At 38.3% G+C, this 11,586-nt stretch overlaps 2 protein-coding genes across 2 annotated transcripts; one reads left to right on the top strand and one right to left on the bottom strand.

Annotated features, from left to right (window-relative positions):
- The first annotated feature begins 393 nt into the window (after positions 1-393).
- LOC118582939 (olfactory receptor 5AL1-like) lies at positions 394-1,368 on the top strand. The gene has a single exon (XM_036186115.1). It carries the CDS (start codon positions 394-396, stop codon positions 1,333-1,335), a length of 942 nt encoding a protein of 313 aa, XP_036042008.1. The 3' UTR covers positions 1,336-1,368.
- Positions 1,369-9,949: 8,581 nt separating this feature from the next.
- LOC118582506 (olfactory receptor 1038) lies at positions 9,950-10,909 on the bottom strand. Its single transcript, XM_036185437.1, has one exon. It carries the CDS (start codon positions 10,907-10,909, stop codon positions 9,950-9,952), a length of 960 nt encoding a protein of 319 aa, XP_036041330.1.
- Positions 10,910-11,586: the final 677 nt, after the last annotated feature.

Genomic DNA, 11,586 nt, shown 5'->3' with positions numbered 1-11,586 from the left:
TTAAAATATTCAAAAGGAAGGAGTGAAAATTTCTAAAAAGTATTCAGATAATTGCAACAAAGCAATATACTACAATCAAAAACTGTCAATTTTCTATTACTTTAATATATATATATATAAATAGATAGATATAGATAGCATATTTATACAAAACTGTAAAAGAGCATCTTTCTACCTATAAAAAAAAATCCTTATAGATTCATGCTTGGATTTCTAAGCTGGAAAAATGATTTTCAGTAAATGCTGACTCAATGTAAAGATATTTCTCAGAATATGTTCAATATAAGATCAGTGAATCAGAATGAACTCTTGGCTTCTACATGATTATAGGGAAAGGAAGATGTGTGGAAGGTGTGCAGTGAGGGCTCTTTAGCATGGACATTTATACAGTCTATGGCTGGAGACAACAGTTCATCAGTGTCTGAGTTCATCCTTGTGGGGCTGACAGATGACCCAGAGCTTCAGATCATCCTCTTTGCTGTGTTTCTAGTCATCTACTTAACTACTGTCATTGGAAATCTAGGACTGATTGTGTTAATCCAAGTCAGTCCTCAGCTTCACACCCCCATGTACTTTTTTCTCTGCCACTTGGCTTTTGTTGATTTCTGTTATACATCCTCAGTAACCCCAAACACAGTTATAAATTTTCTTCGAGAAGTTAGAAGTATAACCTTTTATGCATGTGCTGCTCAGGTGTGCTGTTTCATCACGTTTGTTGTTTGTGAAATGTACTTGCTGTCAATCATGGCCTATGATCGGTATGTGGCCATCTGGAACCCTCTCCTCTATGCAGTCCTCATGCCTAGGAAGCTCTGTCTTCAGATGATCGCCAGCACATACATTTATGGATTCACTGTGGGGCTTGTACAGGCAGTGGCAACCTTCCGCTTGTCTTTCTGTGGCTCCAATGTGGTAAACCACTTCTACTGTGATGATGTTCCCTTAGTTGCTCTGGCCTGTTCTGACACACATGTCAAGGAGCTGATGTTGCTAATCATTGCTGGCTTCAACACCCTTTGCTCTCTGGTGGTTGTAGTCATTTCTTACATCTTCATAGTCTTTGCCATCCTGAGGATTCATTCTGCTGATGGAAGAAAGAAAGCCTTTTCTACCTGTGCATCCCACCTGACCTCTATCACTATATTTTATGGGACAATCATTTTTATGTACCTGCAGCCCAAGTCAAGCCATTCTCTGAACACAGATAAATTTGCTTCTGTGTTTTATGTGGTAGTTATTCCCATGTTAAATCCACTGATCTACAGCTTGAGAAATAAGGAGGTAAAAAGTGCCCTGAAGAGAATTACTGATAAATTGTCTTTGCCCATTCATTAATCCAAGAAACACTAGGCAGTAGTCAGAAGACATTTAATTTTGTCTTACTCGAAATGACAGTGCTAGGTGACAGAGCTCCGCCATTTGTACTGAGCTCTATGACTCATTGGAATGGCACAGGTACATGTGTATGTATGTGTGTGTGTGTGTGTGTGTGTGTGTGTGTGTGTGTGTGCTATACATGCATGTGTGTATAATCATGTGTATGTTTTATGTGTGTATGCATATGTGCATGTGTGTATATATGTGTATGCTTGTGTGTGTGCTTGAGGGTTTTGTAAGTATATATGTGTGTATGTTTGTATATGTGTATGTACATGTGTGCATGTCCGTGTGTGTGTGTGTGTGTGTGTGTGTGTGTGTGTGTGTGTGTGTAGGCCATGGTGAAACTCAGGGCTTTGCATATGATGTAGTAGAGCTTTATTAATGATGTACACATATGTCTGTCAAAATTTATCTTAATCTCAATGAACCACATCATCACTAATTGTAAGTATATATTATATATACACATGTATACACATATATGCATATATTTTCTATCAATAAATATAGTATATGGAACTAGACTCTTTTTGAGTAATGTACCATGTTAAACATCTTAACTTTGCATTGTAATAGGTCAATGGCTTTCATCTTGTATTTCAAATTAATATGTACACAATCTGGAAGTAGTAAAAGTTTTCAAAATATTTCTGGCTCTTTTGTTTGATTACCATGTAACCATATAAAGGATTTATTTTTCCCAGCTTCAGGTAGTTGTGTAATAACTAATTGAGAAGTAAATGGGAACAGTGTTCTTCCTTTTAAAGTAAACAAAATGAACACATTGAAATGTGGGCTAAGCTCAATATTTCTTGCTCATACAATCCCTCTTCACTCTCCAAAACTGGACTCCTGGAGCTTCACCTGGGGCCTGGACATAGATCTCTGCAACTGTTTCCATCAGTCACTGGACGAGAGTTATATCATGACAGTTAGGTGTTCAGCCATCCGATCACCAGAGTAGGTCAGTTCGGGCTTTCTCTTGACCATTGCCAGTAGTCTATTGTGGAGGTATCATTGTGGAGGTATCATTGTGGATTTCTGGGAACCTCTCTAGTACTCTGCTTCTTCTTATTCCCATGAGGTCTTCATTTATCATCGTATCTCTTTCCTTGTTCCATGACTAGAAAAAGCACAGGACAAATAGCCAAAGTAATTGAAACACATGAACTATGAACCAATAGCTGAGGAGCCCACATGGAACTGGATCAGGCCCTCTAGATAAGTGAGACAGTTGATTAGCTTGAACTATTTAGGAGGCCCCCAGGCAGTGGAACCAGGACCTGTCCTTAAGTGCATGACCTGGCTTTTTGGAACCTAGGGTCTATGCTGAGACATTTTGCTCAGCCTTGGTGTAGGGAGGAGGGGACTGGACCTGCCTCAACTGAATCTACCAGGCTGAGCTGAATCCCCAGTTGGAGGAGGTGGGAATAGGGGGTGGATTGGTGGGAAAGGCAGGGGGAGGGCAGGAGGAGGGAGGACAGGGGAATCTGTTGATGATATGTAAAATTAAATTAATTATAAAATAAAATAACAGTTAAAAAATGTAGTCTAAGTTTTAAATGATAAGGGAATGGAGAGACAGATACATATCAGAGGGCAATGCACTTGCTGCCCAAGAGTTAAGGTCCTTTCTTACTAGTTCAAATCCTCAGCATTCACATTACAAAACAAAATCAGCATGCCATTGCAACCCTTTAACTCTAGCATCTAGAAAGCAGAGACAGGAGGAAACCTGTCCAGCCAGATTAGTCTGTTAGTGTACTCTGGATTCAGTGAGAGAAACAATTTCAATATATGACATGAAGAGAGATAAAGAAAAATACCCATTGTTTACCTCTACTTGCACAAATGCACATACATTCACATACATTGCACCCAAACATGTACAGTACACACATGCACACACACACACACACACACACACACACACACACACACACACCTACACACAGAGTTTTTATATGAAATCAAATAAAGATTGCAGTTATTTCACTGTAATACTTTTAAATATTTAATAAATTTGAAATTTCTTTGCACTAACATATTTTCAAGTTCTCTTAAATAAACTACATAAAATATTTATCACCAAGAACAAAAAGAAAGCAATGTTGTTATGTTTAGCAAGGATTACATTAATAAAAATGGTATTTCTTGCCAGGTGGTGGTGGCACACACCTTTAATCCCAACACTCTGGAAGCAGAGCCAGGCAGTTCTCTGTGAGATCAAGGCCAGCCTCGTCTCCAAAGTGAGTTCCAAGAAAGGGGCAAAGCTACACAGAGAAACCTTGTCTCGAAAAACCAAAAACAAAACAAACAACAACAAAAAAGGTATTTCTTTAGTTTCCAGCTTTTCATTGTAAAATACCTTACCCCATTTACTGAATTCTTTTACCGTATCACTCTGGATGAATCATTTTAAATGAAGTACTTCAGTTAATTTTTTTCAAATTCCAATTGAGGCGGTATTTAAAGTGTATATACAAGGTGGTTCATATGATTCACTAACACATATATCTAGCAACTGGAAGAACCTAGGATTGGATCTAATTTCAAAAAATTGTAAAGATTAATTTTTAAGTGGCTATAATGTATTTCCCACTAGTTCTATATCGATGTTTCCAGAGTTCTAACTGGAAGGCCAGAATCAGGGGTGGGAGGGGTTTCCAACAGACAGAGAATAACCAGAGACAAGTGTTAGGAAGCTGAAATAAAGTTTATATTTAGTGTAACATCACAGAGAAGACAGTTCTGTCTAGAGACCTCCTAGGTAAACACTCTAGGAGATATAGACAGGTGTGTATCACAGGTAGTAGGGGCAAGAGAGGAGCATATTTGATCAATTTGGTCAAAGTGAGAATGTGGTATCATTACCTCAGGTCCAGATACCCAAGGAAGATGGTTGCATGCAAGGCAGCTATTTTCTAGAACTGAAGAAGCTGGAAAGCATAAAATGACAAATGAAGAACAAAATGGGATTTAGTTGGTACACTTGGCTAGGCTTTGACACTCTTCCCATGGTCTGGAGCAGGACATTGACAGCAGTAGTGGTTGATAAGTTAGTTATTATGATGCTCTTCCACATTTCGAAAATGTCTTAGTTATCCTTGTTTTGGTGGTAGGAGAAAGACAAGGTAAATTTAGTTTAAATTAGCATTTTTCTTCCTGTTTTAATAGTCATTAAATGATTTATGTTTGTGAAGAATTGAGCAGAAATCCAATTAAAAGTTTAGGGGGAAAAAGACACAGATGCAATATGAAGAAGTGATGCCTAGCTTTGATGCTATTTTTGTTCCTTCATCAGACCTGAAGGCACAACTGACAATGAAGAACAGGATAACTTCGGTCATCTAAGAAGTTTCCATCGGTGTATGGTGCTCTATGACAACCTCTACAAACTAGACAAATTAAATTTCTTCAGAAGTAAATGTGAGAGCCTGATTCTGGATCATGATTTCAATGGATCATTCAATGCTTATCCTTTCCTTTTTGAAAAAAATAAATAAAGGGAAAAGTCACCACACAGAAGGCAGACCATTGTCCACCTTTAGCTGTTATTTGCTATCAGTGTGACTCTTTAAGACACAGAAAACAGGTTTTTAGCTGTTGCTTCCAAGTCTAACAATGCGGTGTAGGGAGGAGAGGAATCTTTGTGCAAATATGTTAGGAGGAGATGAAGTCCTGAGTGAAGGGGTATTACTAACAAGCACCAAAGCCTCCAACCCATAGGAAATTGGCAATGCCTTCCTCTGGTTTGTATGCAGATGTTGCCATAGTTTGCAAAAATTAACCACGGCAGCTTCCTCCTTCCAAATGACTGCCATCTGAGACTACTCCAGCGCAGAGACCTCTTACTAAGATTAGCTAACCCCTCCTTTGGACTGCACAAAAGTGCTGAGGTTTCTGGTCACTACATGGTTGTTACCACTCCAACAGACCAGGCACAGCCAACACAACCTCAGCTTTTCTGTATGTGTGCATGTGTGTCTGTTCTTTTTTCATTTCCTCATTCCCCAGTCAGGCTACCAGGACCAACCATGCTGAGTAAGTTGTTATGAGATCCTACATGTTGAAATCCCTGTTCTCTTTACCACTGTGTAATTTTGTTGGTTACAACATGATAAAACCATGCTTTATAACCAGAGAATTAATCTTCATCTAAAAATTGAGAATTTTTAAAAAAATTACAGAACAAAACCAAATAAATTTTGTTACATGAAAATTGACTAAGGATGCTTCATTTCAATGTAAATAGCAACTAGATGTTGACCTTTTCATTAAGAGGTTTTGTTCCTCTTGGTCCACATCCTCTCCAACAGAAGCTGTCTTCAATGATTTTGATCTTAACCATTCTGACAAGTGTAAGATGGCTATCTCAGAGTCATTTTGATTTGCATTTCCCTGATGACTAAGGATGTTAAGAAATTCCTCATGTCTTGCAGCCATTTGAGTCTTCTGTTGAGAATTCCCTGTTTAGCTCTGTAGCCCATTGTTTAATTGGATTGTTTGTTAATTTGATATCTAGTTTCTTGAATTCTTTATATATTTTGGAGATCAGCCCGCTGTCAGATGTGGGGTTGGTGAAAATCTTTTCCCATTCTATAGGAAACACTCCTCCACTCTTGGTGGGAGTGCAAACTTATATAGCCAATTTGGAAATAAGTATGGCAGTTTCTCAGAAAATTGGGAATCAATCTTCCTCAAGACCCAGCTACACCACTCTTGGGCATATACCCAAAGAATGCTCAATTATACCACAAGGATACATGATCAACTATGTTCATAGAAGCATTATTCATAATAGCTAGAACCTGGAAACAATCTAGATGCCCTTCAATCAAAGATAGATTAAGAAAATGTAGTACATATACACAATGGAATACTACCCAGCAGTGAAAAACAATGACATCATGAGGTTTGCAAGCAAATGGATGGAACCAGAAAATATCATCCTCAGTGAGATAACCCTGACTAAGAAGGATAAACATGGTACGTACTCACTCATAAGTGGATACTAGATGTAAAGCAAAGGATCATCAGACTGCAACCCACAGCCCCAGAGAAGCTAGCTAACAAGAAGGACCCAAAGAGGGATGCATGGATTGGCATGGGAAGGAGAGCTAGATGAGAACTCTGTGAGTAAACTGAGGATGAGTGGTGGGCAATGAGGGTTGGGAATGGAGGATGAGAACATAAGGGAATGGGATGGTCAGTCTGGAACAGGGATGGAGTGTGATAGCAATGAAAGAGATACCATGATAGAGGGAGATATCATAGGGATAGGGGGAAACTGGGTGCTAGGGAAGTTCCAAGGAATCCCCAAGGATGACCCTAGCTTAGACTAATAGCAATAGAGGAGAGGGTGTCTGAACTGGCTTTCCCCAGTAATCAGATCAGTGACTACCCTAACTGTCATCATAGAGCCTTTCTCCAGTAACTGATGGAAGCAGATGCAGAGATCCACAGCCAAATCCAGGCCCAAGCTCCATGAATCCAGTTGAGAGAGAAAGAGGGATTCTATGAGCAAGGGCATCAAGATCATGATGGGGAAACCTACAGAGACAACCAAACCAAACTAGTGGGAACTCATGAAATTTAGATCAACAGCTATGGATCTGCATGGGACTGGATTAGGCTTTCTGCTTAGCTAGACAGTTGTGTGGCTCAATCGGCTTAAGGGGCCCCCTAGCAGTACAATCAGAATCTATCCCTGGTGCATGAGCAGGCCTTTTGGAGCCCACTACCTAAGATGTGACAGCTTGCACAGCCTTGAGGCAGGGGAGGGGCTTGGATCTGCCTCTGCTTAATGTACCTCCCAAAGGGAGGTCTTATTTTCTTGTAGGAGAGAATGGGGTGTAGGATGGGAGGGAGAAGCTGGTGGGGCAGGAGGAGGGAAGAGGGAGATCTTTGGTATATGAAATGAATAAAAAAAGTTCTTACTAAAAAAGAAATATAAAAAAGGGTTCATTTATCAACATATTCATTTACTATTTAAATGTTCATTTTTTGATTATTAAATGAATATTTTTGATTATTTTATTTTGAATGTATTTTTATCTTTTCAAAACATAAACATAAGAATAGAAAATTTGCAACCAGACTTTCCAAAAAGAGGAATATTGTTCATAAAATTTGCTCCTCCTAAAATTTAACAATTTTAATTTTTAAATCATGCTGTATAATTTTTTCATGAGAGCTGATTCCTAAGTTATCATCTAATCTGTACTTGTGCTATATGCCACATAAGCATATATATTCATACATGCATATGTGCACATGAACATGAAAATATTAATATTAATAATAATAAATACATACTTCACATCCACTTAATAACATCACAAATAACATGGACAGAAGTATAAAAATTATATATTTATTTAAATATACATAAGACAAAAGTGATAATAGTAATTTTGACAGTTTGAGTAAGGGGCCACTTATAAGGTTAAGTTTATTATCTTAAGACAAGTTCCAGAGACAATTTAGGAATGTGTAACTTGCTCTGGAATGATTTACTAATATGGCTGGTTAATAGCCAAAATCTTTTTGAACATTTCCCAAGAAATCCATGGTTTACATTAATATGTGTTTGCTAACAATAAGGAACATAAACTATGAATCAATATAAAATCTCCAGTCCAATGTTTAAGGATCTCTGAGGAAAATAATTCTATGAAGGTGACAGATACAAAAAGACCAAGAAAACCAAAGTCATTCAATTGTACTAGATATTGTGAAGGCTTATATCTCATAGAAACAGCATGAATTAGACAATTTTGTTCATATTTGTGGCAGGTGAGAATACTGTGTTCATCTATGTGTACAAATATGTACAGTATCAAACACAGTCATAAAGACAATCTGCTCCTCTGTTGTGATCACTTCAAAATAAAAAAAAGTCAGCCGTGGTGTCTTGGCCTGAATCCAATCGCTCAGGAGGCTGAGGCAAGAAGATCACAAGTTTAAAGCCAGCCTGGATCACACAGCTCGTTTGAAAACACTCTGGGATATATGGATATATATACCACAAATCAATAAATCATGCAAACAACAACAAAAGCACTCAGAGAGTTTGTTGAACTCACAATGGTGACAGTGCTTTGGAGAAGCCTATTTGACTCACCTACAAAGTACAGAGGAGAAAATTACCACTGAAGGTTGATAACCTTATGGGATGGCTGTCAGTATCATAATCTTATAAAATGGAAAAATAATAGGACAATAGAAAATGACTACTTTAATCACTCCTCTGAAATATCCAAACAGTATATGTAAATCTATTGAATCACTGGTTTTCATTTCATGTCATGATCTACAAATATATTTGAAAAAAATAAGAAAAAATAGATGTCATGAAAACATAAAAAGTACTTCTAATTAAATAAATATACACATGAATTTGCAAGTCTATTTTTTATAAGTCATGTTCTTTCTATCATTTGTAAAAAAAAAAAAAAAAAAAAAAACCTCTGTGGGAGGTGTATTCTTCTTGGTGGAGTGCTTGCCTAGGACGCATGAAATTCCGGGTTCAGTTGCTAGCTTGCCTATAATCCCAGCATTTAAGAGGTGATGGGAGGAGGATCAGAAGCTCAGTGTCATCCTCAGTTATGTAATGAACACATTGTCAGTATGGGCTGCCTGTGAACCTGTCTCAAAAAAGGAAATACTCTTTGTATTTCAAAACAGCATCAGTCTAATCTAAGTTATCTAATACCTGTCATTTTTCACAATTACAGTTTTACCAGAAGCATAACTCATATAAACTTGAACTTGTTTGTACGAGGTTCACAAGGCTATTTATGTAGTTAGGCAGATTGTAGATAAACACTACACACCTCATAGCTTTATTCAATGGATTCGGTGGTAATAAGTACCATTATTTGAATGAGTATCAGAAAGGTACCAGAAAACTCAAATGCGTTTTCTTCTTCAACAAGGAATGGAAACTCTCCAAATCCCCATGAATTAAATCTTTAGCTTTATGAGACAACATCCACATCACATAACTGACACTTAACAACACATTTGCTCCCACTGGACCTGATTCTAAACATTTCCTAAAGATTAACCTATGTGTTATTGGGGAAATCAAAAGAAATATTATGTAATACCAGGAACTGGTTCATATGCTTGTTTAAAACCCTGGCCTTAAACTAGAACACACCTCTCCTTTGCTTGTAACAGTTGTTTTCACTGTGTGGAGTGTAATTTGAACACGTGCATATGACTTGTCTTGTCTTTCCAGACTTTAAGAACTTGAGCAGTGTCCTTTTTGGTTGTTATTTGTTCACTCAATTAATTCAGGATTGCACTGTGCTGCCCAGGCTGGCTTCAAAATTACAATCTTCTTGCATTTGTCTCCTAACTCTTGGGATTCCACTTATGCTCCACCCCAACTATGAGGAAAATGGATCTATCATACTGATATCCCATGATTGACTTGGAACCTCACAAAAAAATGTCTAAGTCTATTCAAGTAAGAAAGGCATTTTCAGCTGCTTGGAAAAGAAATACAATTGAATGTTTGATTTATTTTCCTGCTCATACATAATAAAACACGCTGTCCTTATTTTCTTAACTTTAATATTTTTAAGGTTTCATACCCTTTATCTAAAGCTTTCTTAGAGGCTTCTTTTACCTCTTTGTTCCTTAGACTGTAGATAAGGGGGTTCAACATGGGGATCACCACTGTGTAAAACACTGAAGCCATTTTGTCTGTGTCCAGGGAGTGGTTTGATTTGGGCTGTAGATACATGAAGATGAGTGTGCCATAGAAAATAGTAACAGCTACCATGTGGGAGCCACAGGTGGAGATGGCCTTGCGTCGCCCCTGGGTAGAGCGGATTCTCAGGATGGCAGCAATGATAAAGAGATAGGAGGTGAGGACTATGGAAGAGGAGCAGATCATATCAAAGCCAGCGAAAGCAAAGATGAGAATTTCCTTCATGTGTGTGTCTGAGCAGGATAGAGCTAAGAGGGGAAGATCATCACAGTAGAAGTGGTTAATTACATTGGGCCCACAGTATGTCAAGCGAAAGGTGATGATTGTATGGAAAAGTGCAACTAGAAAGCTGTACACATAAGGAACTGCCACTAATTGAATGCACACTCTCTTTGACATCACTGTTGAGTAATGCAGGGGGCTGCAGATGGCCACGTAGCGATCATAAGCCATAGAGGCCAGAAGGAAACACTCTGTGATCATGAAGGTAAGAAAACAGCCAAGCTGTGTAGCACAAGCATGGAAAGGGATGGTGTTGTGCTCCACCACAAAGTTCACCATCATCTTTGGTGTAATGGCGGAGGAGTAACAGAGGTCAACAAAGGCAAGGTGACTGAGGAAGAAGTACATAGGTGTGTGGAGTCGAGAATCAACCCTGATTATAATAATCAGCCCAAGGTTGCCGAGGACTGTGACTAGATAGATTGTCAGAAACATCACAAAACATGGGGCCTGGAGTTCTGGCCGGTCTGTGATCCCCTTGAGAATGAACTCAGTGACACAGGAGATGTTAACTTCAGCCATCAATTCTGGAAGATGATGTGGATTTCACTGCATGTGAAGAATAAAAATGACATTTCTCAGTGCCCCAGTCAGTCCTGAGGGGAAAAGGCTGCCAGTGTGTGCCTTGCCTTAGAAAATTTCACCCCAGAAGCAATCACATACCTTAATGACAGTTCTTCATTCTTGTTTCAGGGACAGGAGTTATTTCACACAGAACAACCTTCTAAACAGTTATTTTGCTTTTTAACTTTAAAAATAATGGAAACGAGCCGGGTGGTGGTGGTGGTGCACATCTTTAATCCCAGCACTCAGGAGGCAGAGGCAGGCAAATCTCTGTGAGTTCAAAGCCAGCTTCAGCTACAGTGAGTTCCAGGACAGGTTCCAAAGCTACACAGAGAAATCCTGTCTCGAAAAATCAAACCCCTCCCAAAAAATGATTTTTAAATAAATACAATATGTTATAAAATATGTAGGGAAACTGACCATAAAAGTTCATGTTTTTACTGTCAATTTGTTTTTGAAACATGCAAAAGGAAGGCAGCAAAAAATACATAATTTGCAAGTAGAATTGTGTTTATACTCTCTAGTTTTAATTCTGTACTTCTCTCATGAGACATATAGAAGATATATCAAGATAATTTTGTATATCAATATAATTTTATATCTTGCATTGGTATTAATTGGCATATATCCTCCTC

The sequence above is a fragment of the Onychomys torridus genome, chromosome 4 (assembly GCF_903995425.1).
Source record: "Onychomys torridus chromosome 4, mOncTor1.1, whole genome shotgun sequence".
NCBI classification, from domain to species: domain Eukaryota; kingdom Metazoa; phylum Chordata; class Mammalia; order Rodentia; family Cricetidae; genus Onychomys; species Onychomys torridus.
This window is presented reverse-complemented; position numbering and strand designations above follow the sequence as displayed.

Excerpts from the sequence above, each read along its gene's own strand:
- LOC118582939 (XM_036186115.1), top strand. The coding sequence starts at position 394 with ATGGCTGGAGACAACAGTTCATCAGTGTCTGAGTTCATCCTTGTGGGG.
- LOC118582506 (XM_036185437.1), bottom strand. The coding sequence starts at position 10,909 with ATGGCTGAAGTTAACATCTCCTGTGTCACTGAGTTCATTCTCAAGGGG.